Below are 25,122 nucleotides of genomic sequence, written 5' to 3'. Positions count from 1 at the left end.
AAAACGAATATGGGAGTCGCCACCAATCTTTTTTGATGAGGTGTGATCGGGTCACTTCGTAAAATGGTTGTTTTTAATAAACAATTTGATTTTATTAAAACAACGGTTTTGGTCCACGAAATTCAGAAAGGCGGGTTCGGGAGTCGGTTACGTACGAGGAAAAATTAGCACCCTCGTAACGCCCAAAATTGGTACCTAGTTGATTAATTAGTGCCTTAGTGTCGAAGATTGAAAATTTTGAAGAGTTTTAAAAATATGATCCTAAATTTTTTTGAATAATATGGGTTGAAATTTAGGATTCTCTTGTTCCGAAAGAATATCACATCCAACAGGTTAGGATACGATACTTTAAACCCTCGAAACCAAGATCACCTTATGGTTTCCAAAACCCATACTTTGAAATTTTAAAAGGATATTTGGCTAAACGAGAAATCGAAACCCAGCACGTTAGGGCACATTTTCTCAAATTTCTAAACGCAAAATATTGCCATAATTTACTTTTTTTTTTGAATTTGGATAAAAAATTATATATGACGGAATAACAATTATGATAATGTAAGTAAAAATAATACGAACAAAAAAATGAAATAAATAAATAAATAAAAGACGAATCAATTATATATACAATAACAAGTAAATAAACGAATAGGACTAAAACGTTCTTTTCAAATAATAACGAACACGTAAATAAATAAATAATAATAACAATAAAGAAAATGAATAAAATTATAAAAATGCAAAAAGATATGTATGTATGTATGTATGTATGTATGTATGTATGTATGTATGTATGTATGTATGTATGTATGTATGTATGTATGTATGTATGTATGTATGTATGTATGTATGTATGTATGTATGTATGTATGTATGTATGTATGTATGTATGTATGTATGTATGTATGTATGTATGTATGTATGTATGTATGTATGTATGTATGTATGTATGTATGTATGTATGTATGTATGTATGTATGTATGTATGTATGTATGTATGTATGTATGTATGTATGTATGTATGTATGTATGTATGTATGTATGTATGTATGTATGTATGTATGTATGTATGTATGTATGTATGTATGTATGTATGTATGTATGTATGTATGTATGTATGTATGTATGTATGTATGTATGTATGTATGTATGTATGTATGTATGTATGTATGTATGTATGTATGTATGTATGTATGTATGTATGTATGTATGTATGTATGTATGTATGTATGTATGTATGTATGTATGTATGTATGTATGTATGTATGTATGTATGTATGTATGTGTATGTATGTATGTATGTATGTATGTATGTATGTATGTATGTATGTATGTATGTATGTATGTATGTATGTATGTATGTATGTATGTATGTATGTATGTATGTATGTATGTATGTATGTATGTATGTATGTATGTATGTATGTATGTATGTATGTATGTATGTATGTATGTATGTATGTATGTATGTATGTATGTATGTATGTATGTATGTATGTATGTATGTATGTATGTATGTATGTATGTATGTATGTATGTATGTATGTATGTGTGTATGTATGTATGTATGTATGTATGTATGTATGTATGTATGTATGTATGTATGTATGTATGTATGTATGTGTATGTATGTATGTATGTATGTATGTATGTATGTATGTATGTATGTATGTATGTATGTATGTATGTATGTATGTATGTATGTATGTATGTATGTATGTATGTATGTATGTATGTATGTATGTATGTATGTATGTATGTATGTATGTATGTATGTATGTATGTATGTATGTATGTATGTATGTATGTATGTATGTATGTATGTATGTATGTATGTATGTATGTATGTATGTATGTATGTATGTATGTATGTATGTATGTATGTATGTATGTATGTATGTATGTATGTATGTATGTATGTATGTATGTATGTATGTATGTATGTATGTATGTATGTATGTATGTATGTATGTATGTATGTATGTATGTATGTATGTATGTATGTATGTATGTATGTATGTATGTATGTATGTATGTATGTATGTATGTATGTATGTATGTATGTATCATGCATGTATGTATGTATGTATATAACAAAATTTGAAATTTAAAAGGTATAAATGAGTAAATAATAATAATAATACAAGATTAATGGAATAATATAAAATTGATAATAACATTAAAATAATTAATTAAATAATAAAATAGATAAAAAAACAAGGACTAAATTGAACTAAAAAAGAAAAAAATGGGGCGGATTCGAAAATAAATAAAAGGGGAGGACTATTTTGTACGCGCGAATAACAAGGAGGGATAAGAAGGGCAATTATTCTACTCTCCAAAACGCACAGTTCCACTAGGGACTAAATTGAAAACGCATAAAAATCATTTTGCAAAATTAAAAAATAAAAATACTTGATTGAAAAACATAAAAAGCGAAAGGGCTAAAGGTGCATTTAGCCCTTCCAAATAAAAACACGCAGATCTTGGTCTGGAGTGGGTCGGGTCGGTCCTATCCAGGTCAAAATGACGCTGTTTCTGCACTTAAATAAGCAGAGTGAAACGGCGTCATTTTACACTCTTATAAAAGCCAATTTTTTTCTAAAATTTTCATTTTCAACTCCCCTCTTCAAAAAAAAAACCGCCAAAAACCTCTCCAACTCTTATAAAAAAATATCTCTTCCCTCAAGAAATCCGGCCAGGTCAGGTCATTAGCCACCACACAATTGCTTCGTGGCAAGGCAAGACTACAATATCTGCAATGGAAGTTCGAAAAAGGTATTTTTTATATGTATATCTCCTAAAAAAATGAAGAAGAACAAATGGCGCGAAATAAAAAAACTCAACCTTTCCCTTGTTTTTTTCGATTTTGCTTGGCTTTTTTTTTGTTTGAATCTGTTTTTTTATTTCCAATATCATCAAAAAAAAGGTCCCCCTTTTTCAAGAGTTGCTATGGCTTTATAGCCATTTTTTACAATTTTTTTTTATTTTTGTTGTCTCTTCTTCCTCTATTTTTTTGCAGGTGCAAGTGGCGGTAGCAGGTGGAGCAGGTGGCGCTGCAGAGGAGTTGGTGGTGGCTGACCTAGGGCGGCAGCAGTAGGGTGGTTGTCACAGGCTAGGGTTTTTTTGTTTTTTCTGAAAAAGTTTAGGTTTTGGGCTTGGTTTGGGTATTGGGTCTGTTGGGTTTTGTTGTTTGGATTTTAATTGGGTATATTGGGCTGGTAATTTTTGTTTTTTTGTTTGCCTGGGCCCGGGAGAAATTGGGCTTGTACATGTGTGATATCAACTCAATTAACTCTTTAATTATGGTAGATATTTTTTATTTTGGTGGTTGTAAGTTTATGAGTTTTGTCATCCTGGTAGATCATTTTACGAGCTTTGATGGTTATAAAATAAAAGTAAGAGAGGTAAAAAAAGAGAACTCCCCTAGTCATCAGCTGAAATGTCGTCCTCATTTGGAAGTAAGTGGCGTGATAATGAGCTAAGCGAAGGCAAACTTTTTGCTTGGAGAAGAAGATGATAGAGTTTGTGCAACAGGCAAAAAGAAAAATGATTATATCCATGATTGGTTAGTGATGATGTACGCTCCAATGAACTTTTTGGTATTTTATGTGAATATTTTCGATTTTGTGCACGTTCTAGTAGACCAAAAGTCTGCTCCAGCGGAGTTTCCTCTAATTTTTATGTGAAATTTCTCAAATTTGTGCACTCTCCAGCAGACTAAAAGTTCGCTCCAATGGAGAAAGCCTCTAATTTATCGGAGTTATGTGTTATGTTCCTAAAATTCTGTTTATATTACTCTTTGGTCGAGCATTTGTTACAGATCATTGGGCTTAAGTTACCTTTTTGGAGACTTACATGATATTTGAAGTTCTATTGTTTTTAAGCATACCACTTCGATGCTTTTTAGAATATATGGATTTCCTATAGTATTCAAATCCTATTTTATCGAAATTACAATGAACATTAATCCAAAATTTCGATATGAAATTGATAATAAAAGGCAAGAAAATAATTCACGAAAGATAATTTAATTATAAATACAATTGGTGTATATAAGTTGTGAATGTTGCTTGTCATGTTACTACTTGAACTTTCTTGCCTTAACCTCATGTGCGAATTATGTGTCATGTTATGTTGCTAGGCTAATACATAAGTTAAACTTGTTAAGTTATATGAATGGAAATACTCATCATAAACCACGTAATTATATTGTATACTTATGTACGGTTTTTTTTATATATAGATCCTCACTTTCAGATTTTTGAAGTCTAAATTGATTAATACATTTTTTACTTGTGGGCCCACAAGTTGTGGAATATATCTAAGGTGTCAGCATGTATAAATGTGCTTGTTATTGAGTTGTTATGTTGCAGGCTCCCTCTAGGACGCGATTTGTTGCCACGTCAGCAAATTGCGCTTACGTGGACGCGATTTCAAGCCACATGGCATGGTCCGGGGGACGCGATTTTGCCGTTTTTCCCACGTTAGGTTTTTTCAGCTTTTAGGAATTATGGTTCAGGCTTTTTAGGGTTTTTAAGTCCTGTAACAAATAATTTTGAGTTGACGTTTCTGATCAAATAGTATAAAATCGCTTCTAGCAGGATGCTATTTAAGAAGAATTTGTGAAATTGCGCCCTAGTGGACGCGCTTTTGCTACAGTAAGTCATGGAAGAAATAATCTTTTTTAACGTTTCTAAGCAAATAGTATAAAATCGCTTCTACGAGGATGCTATTTAAGAAGAATTTGGGAAAATCGCGCCCTCATGGACGCGCTTTTGCTACAGTAGGTTATGGAAGAAATAAATTTTTTTTGACGTTTCTGAGCAAATAGTATAAAATCGCTTCTAGGAGAATGCTATTTGAGAAGAATTTGTAAAAATCGCGCCCTCGTGGACGCGCTTTTGCTACAGTAGCATGTTTGGGCTGAGGCTATAAATTAGGCAGAAAATGTTCTCAGAATGTATAAGTCAGAGCAGAAACAATTTAGAGAGGCTAAGAAGGTTAGAGTTCCAAATATAAGTGAACGTATTAGTGCTGTTATTTACTATGATGGTGAGGTTTGCCATACCGAGAATGGTGTTGTTTTTTTGTCGGAGAATACGGTGCGACTGGTTTTTAACCAAAACATAGATTTGACAGAAATTCGTAAAAGAATTAGGCGTAAAATTTTTGGAACGACGCCAATGAAAGTTCTGTCTATCACGTGTCGATTTTGTTCTTCTGTTGATCCGGTGACATATGACTCGTTCGACATAAAAGGTGCTCGTAGCTTGGAGGCAATGGTGCAGACTCATCTTGCTAGTGGAGCACATTATATTGAGTTATATGTACAATTTACATCGCCAACTGATGTACTTGCGACCGGTGTTCGAGATGTATACACGACCCCTGGCCGACACTCGGTTAGCAGGTTACAAAATACGAAACAGCCTATGTTCGGTAGTGGTGTCGAATGCACATCCCCTGCAAGACACTCTGTCGGTGGATGGGACATGTACGTCGGTGGCTGACGTTTGATGCTGGAAATACGTACTAGAGAACGGCATCAAGTTCTAGTGGGTGGCAATCTACATCCAATTGGGGACGTTTTCAAATGCCCATAAGAAAGGATGACGTACTCCCTACGACGTCAACCGGTGAGGCGACCTCGTATGCTGCAGATGATTGTGGTTAGAAGATGACTCCGATGTGGATCCACTTCGAGAGCCCGGGCCGAATGGTGCAGAAGTTGGCGTATTTTCTAAACCGGAGCCTATTCCAACAGAACCTGAAGATGCTGAAAGGAGTTCAGATGAAGAAGAAAATCCACGATTCAGAGCATACTCACCTCCAGCCCACATGCATAATGTCGATCTTTCTGCAGATAATGCGTTAAAGTTTCCAGATCTACCACACTGGTTGCGTGATCGTACAAGTTCGGGGGTAGATTCCGGTGAATTTGAAGTTGGTAATCAGTTTACCAACAAGGATAGTTTTATTGGTGCTTTGAAACAACATAGCATCAAAAACGGCGTTAACTACCACGTCGTTAAATCTAAATCTGATAAGTTTGAAGCGAAGTCTGCGGTCCAAGACGGTACATGTTCATGGAAAATCTACGCCTCATTAAGGAAAAGGACAAGGTTGTAGGAGATTAAAAAGTACAAAGGTCCACATACATGTGCTGCAGGTATAGTATTGACGGTTTCTGAATAATACTTTTATTATACAATGTTGCATTATTTAATGTACTCGGTTTATAGGTGTTTCACAAGATCATCCCAAGATGGATTCAACTATATTAGCTAGCTTGATACTGCCCACGGTAAAAGCAGATCCCAAGACTTCAGTGCTGGTGTTAATTGCCAATATCCGTAGCCAAATGGGGTACACGCCCTGGTGATTGCATGGCCGCTGATGATGAGTCGGGTGAATGTCTGGGCCTCGTTGAGGGGCTGCCTTCGTCGTCTTGTCGTCTTGAATTTAGAGGCCCGTGCCTTTCCCTTTTGACATGTATTTGCCGCTGCCTCTCCTCTGGCGTCAATAAATACGGCTTGCCATGGATCCTATTCTGGAACATACGCTAACTCCGGAACGATGATTGGTTCCCGAGTTGGTATATATTCATACCGATCTTCCCACATTTCCATGTACTCGGACCAGTATCTCGTCCAATCCGTATTCAATTGTCGAAGGTCGACTTTGTGTTGATTGTCAAACACCTCAGGATCCACGGGAATCAGTTGTCTACATCCAAACTGTCATAGCACTCTGTCTGTCTGGTGCAGCTCCACGGTTGTGTAGTTGATCAACACGACTTTCACGTGCCAAGTCTGTGGATTTTGTAAGAACTCTTCAGGGATTACTGCCCGAATTGTCGGATCCTCGTATGGTGTCCATTGAAACTATATGAACATGATAGAAATATTAGTTATATACATAATATTGAATACTAAATACTAAATATCAATCGACTAGCGAATGTATGGAAATATCTATTTTATTTAAAACTTACTTGTGCTTCCGACCGTTGGTCCAATAGAAGCCGTATATCTTCAAGAGAAGACGGTAATCGAGTATGACTTGCTAGATGGTTCCACCTAATTAAATAATTTTTCAGCATACTTTTATTTTTTTAAATCTACATAATAATTGTAAAATCTAATATAAAATTTACCTCGTTATGAGTGGGAATGTATATGGGTGGTCCACTCGATGACGTAGAAATGGAAAGCGAAATCGTGCCCACGACTGCAGTAGTGACAGGTAAACTCCAATTTTTGCTCTCCTCGGTCGCGTCGCCCCGCACATCTCCCGATTTAACGTTGCCAAGACGGCAAACCCCCAACTCAATTCACCAGCTGCTCTAAAATCAAGGAGTTTCAGCTGCCATCTTAGATGTACGCGGCTCCGTGACGTGTCGGGTATCAGATAACCTCCAGTTAATTGAAGAATGTATGCCCGAGCATATCGGATTCTTTCAATTTCGGTTGAATCTTCATCCGGATCAGGGAATATGTCACGTAACCAGCCCATCTCGACCTTACCTCCCTCCATTTTTTCCGGAATAGCGCCCAAAAGCTCGTAGCACACCGCCTCCCAATCGCTAAATTGGGCAGACCCGGTGACTGGGTTCTCGTCCACCGGCAATCCCAATTGCAGACTGACATCTTCTAGAGTGATAGTGCACTCTCCACATGGAAGATGGAATGTATGCATCTTGGGTTTCCACCTCTCGATCAACACACTGATTAGTTTCGGGTCCACCTTGCATCCCCGGCCTACCGTCGCCACGTGCCAAAAACCCGCTTCCCGCAGGTAGTTCTCTACCAACGGTGATGGAGGAGCATGCATATTCCGGATATTGCATTCCAATACCCGATCTACAGACTTTTATAGCAAATAAAAAATTAATAATTATCTAAAAACGCATAAATAAAAAATTCTTAAATAATATTTAAAAATTAAATTTAATACTTACCATTTTCATTTGTTCCACCGATATGTGATGCTTATCAAGACGAGTCAATTCTCCGGCCATTGATGAAATCGTACAATTTTTTACGGTTTAAAAAAAATTTAAATTATTTAAAAAAAGGGAGTTAAGAGAAACTTAATAGGAACTTGAGAGAAAATTGAAATTAAATATGAATTTAAGAGAATTTTTTAAGGAAATTGAGAGGAAATTGAGAGGAAATTTGAGAGAGAATTAGTTTGTGAAAAAAAAAGGGGTGGGGGTATTTATAGTTTTTTTTTTTACTGTTGAGGGGGGCAACGGTCAAATTTTTGACCGTTGGAGCACTGTTCACACACGGGGCAAGTCGCGGCCACGTCAGCGCGATTTGATGAAGTGACAGTCTAGGGCGCGATTTGTTACCATGTCAGCAAATCGCGCTGACGTGGTCGCGATTTCCTGGCGCGTCCCCTAACATCGCGCTGACGTGGATGCGATTTTCTGGAAAATGGACCATGCCGATAAATAATTAAATAATGGGCCCATTTCAGTAATTTTTTTAAAAAAAATGCTTTAATCTGTAAATTTCCCTAAAGTTGAATTATAAATTTTTAAAATGTCAAAATATAAAATTAATCATGTATTAATTAATGATTTCATTATTTTTTGAAAAGACTAAATAAATTTTTTTTCTTTTTTGGGGATGAAGCATAAATTTTATCTTGTATTAATTTATAATTTAATCATTTATAAAGGACTAGAATTGTAATTTTCCATTTTAGGGGCCATGACCTGAAACTATATTTATTTTCATATGTTATTATTACCATGATGTCAAATTATTATTATTTTAATATTAACAAATATTCAATTTAGATTATGGTACAAATATAATAAAATAATTTATGTTAACTCATTGTTAATATTGTAATAAATGAAATATACCTTTTAAATGTGTTTTTAATAGTTAATAAAATTATTTGTAAATTTTAATTTAAAAATATAGATCATATTTACCTTTTATAGTTAATATAAATGAAGGATAAATTTATAATTTGTCATCCTGAATTTTAGAAAGACAAAAATTAGAATTTTTTGTTTTTATTTGAAAAAACTAGTTCCACTTAAAATACTCTGTTTATCAATATTTTTAGTTGGAATAGGGGTGAGTGTTCGAATGGATCGAGTCGAATCGAGTGAAAAAATTTTGAGTTAATCGAGTTGACGAATCATATTTTATCATTCTAACTTGATTTGAAATTTTTTCGAATCAAATCGAGTGAAATAAATTTTGATTTGAGTAAATTGTTGGAGTTAAATTAAAAAATCAAACATGTCAAATTAAAATCTTATTACAATATAACTAATTAAGCACAAAAATTTGAAACCATATATATTTGAAAACTTTTTCAAAGCAAAATAATAATAATAATATTTTAGTATGATAAACTTGAATAACTATTAACTTTTAGGTCCCAAAATTATTATTTTAGAAAATTTTTAATTTTTTATATATTCTTTAGATTAAAATTTATAACTTGTTTAAAAATATGAATTTTAGAATTTTTATAAATATTTTAAATTTTTTTGTTATTTTTGTTGAAAGAAAGATAAATTTGCTCATTCTCAAAATTAACAAAAACCAAAGGGTATTTACAACAATCTGTTATTCGAATTATTCAAAATTTTCGAATTATAGAATTCAACTTGACTCAAACTCGAAACTCGAATTACTTATTTGAGTTGACTCGAATAATTTGAACAACTCTATTCGATTAACTCGAAGTTCAAATTTTATTTTGATTTTTTCGAATTGAATCGAATTTTGCACACCTTTATTTAATTAGGTTTATATAATAGAGCTTTTGCCCAGACTGAAGCTAATGAAGGCAGAGTTATAGAGGAGAGTACACAAGCAGGTTCCTTTCCACTCACTTTTATTAGGCAGGCAATTGTTACAGCTTAATTCTAGGAAGTCAGCAATCTAAAGCTATTTAACTTAACCTCAAATTACTCCAGCCTTGAATTAGGAATTAAAAAAATTAAGATTTTCAAAGTTGGATAGTTGGATAAACTAATCAAATCATCGATTCCTGATTTAGTTTATTCGATCGATTAAATTGATTTGTCCAATTCCATTGAATAATTTATTAAAAATTATAAATATTTAAGATAGAGAAAACCAATCTAATTGTTTAACTAATTTTTTAGTCTCGTTCAATTATCGATTCAATCGGTCCAACCCCTTACTCCAATTTGAAATTTCAATTGATTCTCGATCCAATTAGTCCAACTAGCAACTTTGATCTGATTTTAAAAACAGTGCTCGGAACAAACAACCCTAATAAATAACTTGAAATCATCTAAACTCAAATGGCCTCCCTCAAAAAACCTATTGATAATACAAACTACTCAAAATAATCAAACTTGAAACAATCCAAAACCCAAATGACTCCACCTTGTTATCAATTTGAAAATTTAACTCTAGTAATTTTTTTTGAACAATTTATGATTTTATAAATTGATTTGTAATTGACAAAATAAATGCTACATTTGAAAAAAAGTAAATAAAAACAAAAATTTATAAATTTTGATAATTTATTATATTAAATTTAGAATTTAAAGAGTTCTATATTCGTATTCGATTAAAATTTTATAATTAATGAGTTTTAAAATTAAAAATTAAATTTTTTATCTTTCATTTAAAATATTGGAAGAAAAATATATTGAGGGATTTACCAAAAAAAGCCAATTTTTTTATAAAATTACCGAAATAGGTCGGTTTTTTAATTATTTACCGGACTGGGCCATTTTCCCTAAAATCGCGCCACGTCGGAGCGATGTCAGGGGACGGGGCAGAAGGTCGCATCCACGTCAGCGCGACCTGCTGACGTGGAAGGAAATCCCCCCCCAACGGTCAATTTTTTTTTACTATATAAACCCCCCCCACCCCTTTTATTTTCACAAACAAATTCAATATCAATTTCTTTCAAAATTCTCTCAATTCCTTTCAAAATTTCTTTCAATTCCTTCAAAATTTCTATCAATTTTCTTCCAAAATTCTCTCAAACTCTCAAATTCCTTCCAAAACCCTCTCAATTTCCTTCAAAAATCTTCAAATCCATATTAAATTTCTTTTTCCATTAAATTTCATTTTTTAAGAAAATTTTAAAATTTTTATTTTTTAAATAATTTTAAAATTTTTAATATTTTCAACAATGGCGGATCATTGATTCGTCTTGATAGGAATCACATATCGGTGGAGCAAATGAACATGGTAAGTATTAAATTTAAATTTTAAATTTTTTAAGATATTTTTATTTATGTATTTTAGATATTTATTAATATATTTTTTGCTATAAAAGGTCAAGATCGGGTATTGGAATGCAATATTCGGAATATGCATGCTCCATCACCGTTAGTAGAGAACTACCTGCGGGAAGCGGGATTTTGGCACGTGGCGACGGTAGGCCGGGGATGCAAGTTGGAGCCGAAACTGATCAGTGCGTTGATCGAGAGGTGGAGACCTGAGACGCACACATTTCATCTTCCATGTGGAGAGTGCACTATCACTCTAGAAAATGTCCATCTGCATTTGGGATTGCCGGTGGATGGGCACCCAGTGACCGGGTCTGCCCAATCTAGCAATTGGGAGGCGGTGTGCTATGAGCTTTTGGGCGCCGTTCCGGATAAAATGGATGGAGGTAAGGTGGAGATGGGCTGGTTACGTGCCACCTTTCCCGGTCTGAATGAAAATTCAACCGAGATTGAAAGAATCCGATATGCTCGATCATACATTCTTCAAATAATTCGAGGCTATCTCATGGCCGACACATCACAGAGCCGCAGTACATCTAAGGTGGTCGCTAAAACTCGTTGATTTTAGAGCACCGTGAATTTAGTTGGGGTCTGCGTCTTGGCAACATTATATCGGGAGATGTGCGGGGCGACCAAACCGAGGAGAGCAAAATTCGGAGGTTGCCTGTCACTACTGCAATCATGGGCACGGTTTCGCTTTCCATTTCTACGTCCTCGAGTGAACCACCCATATACATTCTCACTCGTAACGAGGTAAATTTTATATTACATTTTGAAATTGATATGTAGATTTTGTAAGAATAAAAGAATGCTAAAAATTTATTTAATTAGGTGGAACCATCCGGCAAGTTATCGTGGAATACCGACTGAACTTGAAGATATACGGCTTCTATTGGAGCAACGCCGAAGCGTATAAGTATTATTGCAAATAGATATTTCCATACATTCGTTAGTGGATTGATATTTAGTATTTAGTATTATGTATATATGTAATATTTCTATCATGTTCATGTAGTTTCAATGGACACCATACGAGGATCCGGCAGTCCGGGCAGTAATCCCGGAAGAGTTTTTACAAAATCTGAACGCTGGCACGTGAAAGTGGTGTTGATCAACTATGCAACCGTGGAGCCCCACCGATGCATGCATGAGTCCTACGACAGTTTGGATGTAGACAACCGATCCCTGCGGACCCTGAGGAGTTTGACGAGCACCACAAAATCGACCTTCGGCTATTAGGTACGGATTGGCCGTTGTATCGGTGGTCGATGTACGTAAATGTGGGAAAATCGAATGAATATCTACCTACCGGGAACCAATCATCGCTCCCGAGTTAGCGTCGTTCGAATACATGCCATGGTTTAGGGCCCATGGGAAGCCGTATTTACTTACGCCGGAGGAGAGGCGGCGGCAAATACGTGTCGGAAGGGAAAGGCGCGGGCCTCAAAATCCAAGGGGACAAAACTACGAGGGCAGCCCCTCAACGAGGCCCAGACATTCACCCGGTTCATCATCAGCGAGAGCACCAACGCAGTCACCTGGCGCAGCAATTCAACAGATGATACCCACGCATTCACCTTTCCCTATGATGCCAGGTATGTTTCCTAGCCCTTATATGTACCCTAACCCGTACATGTATCCTTTTCCGAATCCTATGGCAGGTTGGAGCCAAATGCCCGGATCAGCTCCATTTCCTGTAATGCCGAGCGGACCACCGATAACTAGGCCATCGGCGCAGGAAGGGTCGCAAGGGGGGCCGTCGGGGAGCTCTCCTTTTTACCAATTGCCAGCAACGCATGGCTTTCAAACTCCGTCGCCGTTCATGATGCAAACACCTCCACATACACTATTCTTTGAAGGTGGATCATCGTCCCAAGTCCGACAACTAGATGCCGAACCGGAAGAACCAGAATCCCCACCGGAGGAACAACAACCGCCGCTGGAAGCTAGAGAAAGGAGGAATCCAGCGCGTAACCGTTGAAACGTATGTTGCAAAGGTAGTCCGCCCCTTCTCTGTTTTGGGATTGCAAGATTGCCAACATCTCGTGGAAACGATCTTTATTCATTTCATACCCTACTAATATAAGAACATAGCGAATATTTTATACCCCTTCTACGAATAAAACTAATTCAATTTGACAAACGAAATAATACAGTTATACAGTAAATACCCATGTTGGTCACTTGTCGTCGTTCCGTCTTAGATGGATATTGCCTGTAGTAGTTCGAAGCAATGTGTCTCAGGCAATATCTATGGTGTGTACGCTGCCACAAGCTTCCCCCTCGATCAAATACAGCTAGTATACCGGCGCCCCGATCTGAAATAACACAGATATCAGGTTGGGGGCACACATGCCTCCTTAACCTAGAGAGAAAGAAATCTCAGTCATCAGACGACTCCCCCGGTGTTATTGCATATGCAATTAGAAGAATTCTCCCACCGCCGTCCTATGCCACTGCAACCAGTAACCGATGAGTGTACCTACCGAACATGAAGGTACCGTCAATTTGTACCAACGGCTTGCAGTATGAAAATGCGTCTCGACATTGCTTAAAGGTCCAAAATAGGCGTTTGAACACTTGGCATCCACGTAGCAATCGGCCGTTGTAGTACGCATGTTCTGTTTAAAGGTCTGTGATGGCACCTGGGACGTATCTCTCTAGCACCTGACACCATTGCCATATTTCATTATAAGATGCTATGTTGTTTCAAAGCACCAATAAAACTATCCTTATTGGTAAACTGATTACCAACTTCAAGTTCACCAACATCTACTCCCGAACTTGTACGATTGCGCACCCGGTGTGGTAGATCTGGAAACTCTAACGCATCATCTGCTGATAGATTGACATTATCCATGTGGGCTGGAGGTGAATATGCTCTGAATCGTGGATTTTCTTCATCATCTGCACTCATATCACCATCTTCACCTTCTATTGGAATAGGCTCCGGTTCAGAAAATAATCCTACCTCTGCACCATCCGGCCCGGGCTCTCGAGGTGGATCCACATCGAACTCACCTTCTAACCCACAATCATCTGCAGCGTACGACGTCCCCTCACCGGTTGATGTCGTAGGTAGTACGTCATCCCTTCTTCTGGGCATTTGATAACGCCCCCAATTGGATGTAGATTGCCATCCAGTAGAACTTGATGCGGTTCTCCAGCTCGTATTTCCAGCGTCAACCTTCGAGCCACCGACGTACATGTCTCATCCACCGACAGAGTGTCTTGGGGGGATGTGCATTCGACACCGCTACCGAACATAGGCTGTTCCATATTTTGTAACACGCTAACCGAGTGTCGGCCAGGGGTCGTGTATACATCTCGAACACCGGACGGAAGTACATCATTTGGTGACGTAAATTGTACATATAACTCAATATAAGTTGCTCCGCTAGCAAGATGAGTCTGCACCATTGCCTCCAAGCTACGAGCACCTTTTATGTCGAACGAGTCATATGTCACCGGATCAACAGAAGAACAAAATCGATACGTCATTGACTGAACTTTCATTGGCATGGTTCCGAAGATTTTACGCCTAATTCTTTTATGGAGTTCTGTCAAATCTATGTTTTGGCTAAATGACAGTCGCATCGTATTCTCCGACAAAAAAATAACACCATTCTCGGTGTGGCAAACCTCACCATCGTAGTAAATAACAGCACTAATACGTTCACTCATTTTGAAACTCTAAATTCCCCAACCCTAACCTAAAATGTTTCTGCTCTGAGTTATGCATTCTAAGAAAATTCTCTGCCTAATTTATAGCCTCAGCCCAAACTTGCTACTGTAGCGAAATCGCGTCCACGAGGGCGCGATTTGACACTATTTGCTCAGAAACGTCAAAAAAAATTATTTCCTACATGACCAACTGTGGCGAAATCGCGTCCACGAGGGCGCAATTTCACAATTTCTTCTCATATAGCATCCTGGTATCAGCGATTTTATACTATTTCCTCAGAAAACGTCAAAAAAAATTATTTCTCACATGACCACTGTAGCGAAATCGCGTCCACGAGGCCACTATTTCACAATTTCTTCTTAAATAGCATCCTAGTAGAAGCGATTTCCCACTATTTAACCAGAAACGTCAACTCGAAAAAAAATTTTCCTGGACCCCTAACTCCTAAAAAGCTCGCACCTAAACCCTAAAAGCCATAAAACCTGTGCATAAAATCGTGGTCAAAATCGCGTTCGATATCACTAAGTGACGGAGGTCGCGTCCACGTCGGTATGACGATGACGTGGAAGGAAATCGCGCCTCAAGGAGCGATTTCCTTCCACGCCGAGAGGTCGCTACGACGTGATGCGACTTTTCTCTACCAAATCTGACATCGCTCCGACGTGACGCGATTTTGGGGGAAATGGCCCAGTCCGGTAAATAATTAAAAAAACCAGCCTATTTCGATAATTTTATAAAAAAAATTGGCTTTTTTTGGTAAATCCCTCAAATATATTATCAATATTTTAATATTTCTAAAATATCAGTATTTTAATTGATTATATCTAATCTCTTACGTGTTAAATCGTGAATATCAATACTTTTCGCTCTAGGAAGTGTGCATCCTCTTATCCTATTTGATTATATATATGTTACATTAATAGTATCAATATCAATAAATTAGATTATGAGATACAATTCCATATGAAGTTTAGTGTATTTATATTTAAAAAAATTGAATAATATGTCATCATTTGATTCAACGACAGTGTATTTGATTATACACCGTCATTACATTAATATTTATATAAATAATAAATTAGTTTCCATACTCTTACAATGTACGGGTTTTATTGTATGTAAAAATGATTAATGTATGTCATAAGTCTTTATACTTTATGAAAATTTGGAATTTTGTTCATGTACTTTTATTTTAAAATTTAGTACTTTTACTTTTCGATTTCAAAATTCAAGTTTAATTGTTAACCATGTTAAATTACGTTTATCACAACGTCATTTTTTAGTTACATGACTACTTGAATGAGTATTGTTTTTTTTTAAATGTCCCACCAAAAGATTAATAAAATTTTTATAGTATTAACGGTTGGCCATGAATTTTGAAATCGAAAAAGTAGATGGATTGAATTACAAGAAATAAAATTATAGGGACTAAAGTCCAAATTTGTACAGAGTATAAAGATTTATGACATATTTTAACCTAATAAATATTTAATTAATTTATATTGTATGTTTAAAATGAATATATTTACACAATGAATAATTTTGGGATTAAAATATAATAAATGATTAATAAAAATATCAATAAATTAGGTTTATAATTGGAAATTAATACTTCATAAAATGAATTATTAGGAGAGATTCATTTACATAAATTTTATATAATTAATATTTTAAGAATTTGTTAATCATATTTGATTGGTATAGTTCATGCATGTTAAGGCTCGGATCAATTTAGAATTTTACATATATGATAAATATAATTATATTAACAAAAAATTTGGGGAAATTATTTAAAAAAGTTTAAATTAATTATTTTATAATTAAAAGAGACTAGAATTGCAATTATACCATTTAGATACCCTGCCTAAAAACATGAAAAATGAAGAGACAGTAGATAAATTGCAAGTATGATTCTTTGTATATTGCTGCTTTGGCATGAATGAAGATTGAAGAAAAATACTTGAACTTGATAAAATATAAATCCCAAGACCCCTAACCCCTGAAAAGGATACAAATACATATTTCTGTATATATATAAAATAAAACAAATGAATATTCCTCACAGTTACATGACTTAATTGAACAAACATAAATTCAGGTTTTGGTCAGAAGAAGCAGAAGAGCTTTTTAACAGCCATTACGGTCACGCCATTCCAAGAATACAAGAGAAGCACCATAGTGAGCCAATGCACCCATCACCACTAGTACGTGAAATATTTGATGACTATGCCCCGCTATATCAAACCATCCAGGCTTCAGCCTCTCCGGAATTCGTGTAACATAGAACATGGTCCCTGTTAAATAGAATATGGCCATGGCTGACTCATAGGCCAAGGTCACATTGCGGCGTGGATTCGACCAGTTGACGATCGAAGCATGGATTCCGGGGACAACGCCAAAGAGCCCCATGGAAGTGAAGAGCAGAGCTCGGAATGCACGGAATTTGCTGGTTGATAAGGTCGGTGATAGCAGTGTTAGGATGGTGAACAAGCCTAGAGCTGTGATTCCACCAAGGTAGACAAAGTGCCATTGTGGGTCACATTGAAAAATGTAGTAAATTGGAGGAAAAAACGATGTGATGATCATGGTGGTGATTCCGGCATAGTCGAGTCGCAGCAATGTAAGGTTTAGATGGTGTGAATGACAAGAAAAGAGATGGCAAACGCTGCTCGATAGGAGGCAGAACAAGGAGCCGCCTAAGAATACGTAAAACGGCCACCGTGTAACGGGTGTCACCGGGAGTGTAACGTCTGATTCCGGGGTCGTTATTTGCCTCAAATTGACGAGATTTGTTATTCCCTGCAATTCTCCAAAATTAAATTTAGAAAATGAAAAGAAAAGCAGGCATAACAGTAAATGCCATGGGGCACACTCACCAGGAAAAGGTCTTCAGAATCATAAGAAACATTGGTGTGGCCATTAATGAGAAAAGACCTGCATCAATTGCATAACTTAAACTCTTGATTTAAGATCCTGATTGAAGTCTTTAGCAAATTTTTAATGGAATTCTCAGATTTCAATCACCAACTTTAAAACACTAAAACTAGCGAGCGGGCATACATCATAAGAAAGTGACCATTGACCAATGCCATTGACAACCAATTTGATTCTTCTGTGTACTGAGCCAAGTTTGAATTAATTGCATTCATTACGTTTGGTTGAACCATCAAATACTTGCCTCAGACTCAAACCCCACTGCGTGCATCCTTTCTAAATTTAACCCAAGGCTTAACTTCGGTGGTTCATAGGATCGTCCTTAAGAGACTAAATATGAGACTAAAACCCCAGCATTTAAACTCGCACTCGAACTCTTTCTAGATTGAACCATTCATAAACTAAGGAAGAACCCTTTCTTTGGAGTCAGTGATCAATTAATATTTTATTGTTTGAGAGATAAAATTTATGTAGTAATTTCTTCATGTTCATATCCAACATTTCTAAACTAACTTCCAACTTGTAATGCATTAGGAAAATTTTGAATCCTCATTTACATTTCATGACAATTAATCAATTAGTAGAACCTGTTTAGTATAATCATGTCCTTTTTGTTGCTTTTAAAGTGAAGGAAACACAAAAAGAATTTAGAAACATTTCACTAAATTGAAAAAATGAAGGGGGTTTCAAAAACCTTAAAACGAACCTGGTTAAGAATGTAATGAGATCCGCAACTTGTGGGAGTTCCAACAAGTTCGCCATGGTTAATCCCAAAAATAGAAGAAACCCAAGTAAGTGCCTACACAGTCCAACACAAAAACACAAAATTAAATTAAGAAAAAAAAGAAAGAAAAAGAAACCATGGAACTTTGTGTTTCAAACATACGTCCAAACATTAAGTGTTTCATTATGCCAACGAAAGACGCTAAAAAGAGCTTCCTTGAGAGACCAATTAGCCCTATAATAATTCAGTATAAACTCATTGTCCTTCATATAGTCCGGTAACTCCTTGTACGACACCAAAGCATACGACCGCTTTTTCGCCTTGGTCAAGCCTTGCCGCCGATCATCATCACCTAATTTCTTCATGATTTTCATATCAACAGCTTCATTCGAAATAAGCTTGGAATCGAGGGTTGGATCCATCTCCAAAACAAACGCTTGATTTTCAATAAAAGTAGAGAACTATTAAAGGAAGATTCATATAAAGAAGAAAGAATTGATGATGGGAAAAAGGGGGGGTTAGCTATAGAAGATGGGAGATAGATAGCTAACTACACCAACTGCAACATTTAAAAGGAGGGAGAGAAAATCAAAACACTGAGGGTATGGGGGTTGCTTTTTGCATGCAAAAATGCAAAACCAAACCAAAGAGTGGGGAAAGGAAAACAAGGTTGTTGGTAGGTAATCAACAAATATTGTGGGTTTTGTGGGACCCCCATTAATATTGGGAAGGAACTCATTTACTTTTTTTAAGTTTTTATCTTTTCATAAAATTAATCATGATTTATTTACCCTTTGTTATTTTAACTTTTTTTTTTATTTTCTTTTTCAGTTTAATTTTTGAACTTACAGTTTTGTTAAGTTTGCGGATATGTTATACACATAGATTGTCACGTAGATATCACATCAATAATTAATTAATTTAAAATTATTAAAATTATTTTTAAAAATAAAATTATTAAAATATATAAAAAAAAATTTAATTTTTTTAAAAAACAAATTATTTCCTAACATGGCATACACATGAATTGCCACACGAGTGTCACGTCAATAAAGTTAACGGACATTAAATTTTTCATATATTTTGGAGTGATTTGACAAATAACGAAAATTTAAAGGCTAAAAAGGTGAAAATTTAAATAAATTACTAAAATAACTTTTTTTTCTAAAGTTGAAGGGTCAAATAAGTCATTATGCCTAAATTAAAAGTGTTTCAAGAGACATACATTTTGGCCAATTGTTATAAAAATTAGATTTGCGGTCAAATCAGTGAGATTATCGATTTTTGTTTTAATCGATTAGACTCTAGTTTAATTATAATTAAATAAATAATTAAAAAGTTCATAAAATTAATAAATTTATAAAAATATTAAAAATTTATAAATTGATTTAACCGTTAATTTTTTGTCTCAATTTCCATTTTTTGTCGGTTCCGAATAGTTTGTTTAGAGGTCGATTCAATTCCTTTGTCCAAACTAATATACCAATCAATTTTTAATCCAATTGGTCCGGTCCGATCTAACTCCAACAACACTATTTGAGTGGATTAAGTATAAAGGCTAGTATACTATTTGGTACTTAAATTTGACTTTGATGTTTAATTTAGTACTTAGTTCTTTTTCCCAATTCGGTATCTAAGTTTTTTCTAATTTCATACTTAAGTTTTTTTGTCCTAGCTAAATACATAAGTTTGGCTTCTATGTACAATTTAGTACATGAGATTATTTGTCTCAATTAGGTACCCATGTTTAATGTAACATTTGGCCCCTAAACTTGGCAAGTAGGTCCACATTGGCCCTTTTAAACTTTTTTTTATCCATTTTGACTTTTGAACTTGAAAATCATTATTCGTTTAAGTCCATTCTATTCATGACCATGAAAAAAAAAGGATAATATAACTTTTGGCCCCTGAGCTTGGCAAGTAGGTCTACATTGGCCCCTAAACTTGACAACTAAGTTCACTTTGGTACTTGCATTTTTTTTGTTCACTTTGGCACTTAACTTGACAACTAGGTCCATTATGATCCCTGAACTTGAAAAATCTAAAAGTTTGATGATGTGGCACTCTAAGAATTGGTGGTCTAACCTGTTCAATCATGGGTTCGGTTATTAAAACACTGAATATGAAACTTAGATATTGTACCACATAATCATTAAAAAAATTATTTTTCAAAATCGGAGTGCCACATCATCGAACTATTAGAATTTTCAAGTTTAGGGGTCAAAACGGCTTAGTTGTCAAGTTCAAATGCCAAAGTGAACCAAAAAAAAAGTACATGTACCAAACTGAACCTAATTATAATATATGTTGTAATCTGGTCTTACTCTACTTAAATCTTAGATATTGAAATTCAAGTTTTACTGCTCATATTTTTATATTTTTAATCTAAATCTATTTTTCATGCTTTATATTTTCAACTTTTTCCAAATTTCAAGCGGATAACAGCTTCTTTACATGAGTTAAATTCAAGTATACTCTTAAGTTTACCCTTATTCTTTTTAGTTAAACTTGAACTCTTATCTTTTAAAAGAATCAATTTAACTATCAATATTTTAAAAAAAGTCGAGTTGTTGTTTTCTTAATAAAAATATCGACTAAAACATGTCAACCCGTATGACAATTCACATGTAATTCATGCTAACTTTTTAGAATTTTATTTTTTAAAATTTTGAATATTGAACTTTTAAAGAAATATAGACTAAAATTTTAAATTTTAAATTAACATATAAAACAAATAGTATCATGTTATGTGGATTACCTTGTAGGTTTTCACGTCAATATCATTAAAAAATTAATTTTGTAGTTACATTTTGTTAAAATGAGATTTAACATTTTTAAAAAGTGGAAGGTCAAATTTAGTTTAAAAATAAGAATCAAATTTAGTTAAAATTTACCATGATCAACTCTTTTAGGAATTAAATTGATAGATGGGCATGGCATGGTCTAGTATTGTTGAAAGGATTTCTTATTTTCTTTCTTTTCTCAATATTATTCTTTTAGTTGTTTAGATTTTTTATATAAGTGGCATTTAATTATATGTATACACCTAAATTTTGATAGAGATACATCTCGAATTATATATGAATTTTGATTCTAATTGTGGTTTAAATATATACTTAAAATTTTAATTTTGATTTAATCATACATATTTAAAAAATAAATACATCAATTTTTTATATTGAATAAATATAAATATTTATGTATGCAATATATAAACATAAAATGATGTTATATCAATAATTATGTTAATAATTTACAAGAACAATTAGCATTAAACCATGTTCATATATGCTTTTGGGATTTATCCCATTTTGATATTTTATTTTTGAAAATAATAATTTATATTTATCTTATTTATGATTAAAATTTTAAATATATATAATATAAATTTTGAAGGATTTATATTAAAAAAATCCAAGATACACAAGTTAAGTAGTTCACCATATCTATCCCCCTCTTTTTTCCTCTTCTACTTTATTTATTGAGCCATCTTTATTTAATTTAAAAAAAAAGATTAGCTAGAAAATTAGGCAACCGTTTTTTTTTCTTTTAATCATAAGAGAGACAGGTGGCCTACCATAGACCGTTGATTTCTTTTGTTCTTTTTTCTAGTTTGCCCTGCCAAAATAACAAAACGTTTCTTGTCTGTGTAATAACTTGTTAAGCTAATCATAACCTTGCTTTATTAATTACTGATTAATGGCATGCTATATAGTTATGGGACCAGTGGCGAATCTACCGGCTGCGAGGTCTGCTTTCTCTAAAATGTAAAATTGTTATTTAAGTTTTTAAATTTTTTTAAAAAAATTTAAACTAATAAAAGAAAAATTATACTTTAGCCCCCTCTAAAATTATAAAAATTCTATTTAATCTTTTAAAAATTATAAAGATATAGACTATAAAAAATTGAAATTTCATTCGGCCCCCTAAAAAATTGTTCTTGCTCCGCCCCTGAATGGGACCAATTTCTTTTCTTTAATAAACTTTTATAATATATTTTAGTTTTTGTCTTCAAGGGTTGGTTATGTATAGACCTGATCATGGGTCGGGAATGTGGGAGGGTTTGGGAAAAAATATAGGCCCAAAAAATGGGTTTGGACAAAAAAATAAGGCCCGTTTAAAAAACGGGTCAGGCCTCGGGTAAAGCATTTTTTGCCCGAGCCTGGCCCAGCCGAATTCACTAAAGGACAAAAAAATCACCCCATGTGTCATGCATAGTACAAACAACCAGATGTCTCATAGCAACAAATATCCTCTGACGTAGTCCTTCAGAAAGTCTTCCTTCAACAATAGGTCTGAGAAAGAAAAGGGTAACGAGGTAAGTTCAAAATAATTTAGTGAGTTCCATACAGATCTTAAGCAGAATACTAATAAGACAATCTAATCTTTCAAAGGAATCACTAAACATCGTATGCAAAACTCAGACGTAAGCCAATGGCTTGTCACATGGGCGAATACTATTCGCCAACACAACATAACTCAGACATTCCATTTTCATGCCAATCACATACCCAGAGTTCAGAGTCAAATCCATATCAGATGTTTTCGTTTCATTCATATACATTATCTCATTATAGCTCCCATTTCAGATTCATTCAGTAGCATGTTTAATTGTGTTATGCTAATTCGGTTTGCAATATATATCTGCCCTACCAGAGGCTACACAACATATTTCCTTTAACTATATTTTCGTAGATCAATTCATATCATATCATTCTTTTCAGAAGCAGGCGGTAGTTGCTTAACATGAAAATGACCCATACTTCTCATCCCAGACATACAAAGCTCAGACTAATGACTCTGGACAGACAAACATTATTCACACTCACATACACTGATCTTCCTTTATAGAGTAAGAATACTTACCTTACAATATTATAAAGTAAAGATAATCATCAATAAAGGTAATACATGGAAGTAAGAAAGAACTCACCAGAAAAATAATAAAGTCTAAATAGAAAGTCCTTTGCTTTTGTCACTCGGACCTTCAATAGTGTCTTGAGCTAAAAATAAGGTTATTTAAACATATCAGATTACTACTTCATCGAATCTAAACATGCATGCACGAAATATTAACACTTATGCATGCATGTAGAATCGAAAACACGTAAATAACCTTAAAAATAACCTAAGGTTCATCTATAATTACCAGATAACTACGCCAAACGTATAAGTTGGTTGACTACAGTGAACCAACTTCAGACAGGTTTTTTGGACTTTGGTTTTCAGAAAATGCAAAGAAGATCAAAGGGGAAGATGAACACAAAGAAAACGTAAAAATTTTCGGGAAAGGTACTGCTATCAGTATATACTTAAGCAAGGAAACAAGGTTTCATAGAAAAATCAGATAATTCCACTAACACTCTTGATTCTCGTGATTAAGTGCGCTTATCAAAAATTAAGTCTTTTTATCTACAGTAGCTTAGCTCTATCCTAATTAAGTCTCAATTTAACTAACAAAATTTCCTTATTTAATAATAAACAAGTTCATTCAACAATAAACCAAGTGAGTTCGCCAAAGCATCTGGGTGGCGTACACTTAACGGAAGAGTCCGCCAAACCAAATTGGCACCAAAACCAAACAAAAATGTTATAACAACATTACAAGTCATTCAACTAAATTAGTACTATTCCATACCATGCATTCAATTCAAATATACCAATTAGCATGTGTTACCATTCCATACCAAAATAACCACATTCAAATTGTCCATTCAAAATGCTCCATACTTCACTTACCATAAACACATTCAAAATAGGTCTACTATATGGTCATTTACATCATTTTCCAAATTCAACATTTATCACACCCGGAAACCTAAACACATGCCACATAACCAAAATTACAACAATTTGAGATCTACCGAGACTGAAGCTAAGTAGTGTGAGCTTTGGGGTGATTCTATCTACCGAGTTCCGCAAAATGTCAACGACAGAAATAGGAAACGAAACAGAGTGAAAATTTACACTCTTAGTAAGCTCATATGTATTCAAATAATAAACTTACCTCATTTTATAATTAAACAAACTGAACAACTAATTTACTAAATTCCTGTCACAACATTTCATATTAACAAGGTGGGCATCTCATATACACCAGTATAACTATCCATTTTTTCAGTACAATTCAATTCAATATCATTTCACTATAACTGTCGAGCATATACTTCATTTACTCAATCCAGTAATATAATACAACCATATTTGAATAAACACATCCATTTTTATTTATCACATCAAATCGGTTGATATATTTCATTTAAAACAATTAGCCTAATGAACCAAATCAATATATAAGGATACACAGGTAACTATACCACACCAGTAGGCACCGAAGTGCTTAAACAATAGGCACCAAAGTGTTGAATAGTAGGCACCGAAATGTTGAACAATAGGTATCGTAGTGCAAGTCAGTGGCATCGAAGTGCAAATAGTGGCACCGAAGTGCAATCCCTTACAAGCACGCAACTAACCATATTGTCATGCCAATTGTATCCTATCCTATGTTCATCTGAGCACAATTTAACA

The 25,122-nt window shown here is 34.4% G+C and overlaps 1 protein-coding gene across 1 annotated transcript; it reads right to left on the bottom strand.

Annotated features, from left to right (window-relative positions):
* Positions 1-16,831: 16,831 nt before the first annotated feature.
* Positions 16,832-19,127, bottom strand: LOC105774316 (heptahelical transmembrane protein 1). The gene is made up of 4 exons (XM_012596766.2): positions 18,757-19,127; positions 18,577-18,669; positions 17,813-17,870; positions 16,832-17,735 (listed from the first exon to the last, which is right to left on the bottom strand). Exons 1-4 carry the CDS (start codon positions 19,014-19,016, stop codon positions 17,064-17,066), a joined length of 1,083 nt encoding a protein of 360 aa, XP_012452220.1. The 5' UTR covers positions 19,017-19,127; the 3' UTR covers positions 16,832-17,063.
* Between the last annotated feature and the right edge of the window lie 5,995 nt (positions 19,128-25,122).

The sequence above is a fragment of the Gossypium raimondii genome, chromosome 6 (assembly GCF_025698545.1).
Source record: "Gossypium raimondii isolate GPD5lz chromosome 6, ASM2569854v1, whole genome shotgun sequence".
Taxonomy (NCBI): domain Eukaryota; kingdom Viridiplantae; phylum Streptophyta; class Magnoliopsida; order Malvales; family Malvaceae; genus Gossypium; species Gossypium raimondii.
This window is presented reverse-complemented; position numbering and strand designations above follow the sequence as displayed.

Coding starts and splice junctions, on each gene's coding strand:
- LOC105774316 (XM_012596766.2), bottom strand. CDS start 19,016: ATGGATCCAACCCTCGATTCCAAGCTTATTTCGAATGAAGCTGTTGAT. Junction 18,670..18,756: donor GAAACACTTAATGTTTGGAC/GTATGTTTGAAA, acceptor TGGACTGTGTAG/GCACTTACTTGGGTTTCTTC. Junction 17,871..18,576: donor CTCATTACATTCTTAACCAG/GTTCGTTTTAAG, acceptor CAATTGATGCAG/GTCTTTTCTCATTAATGGCC.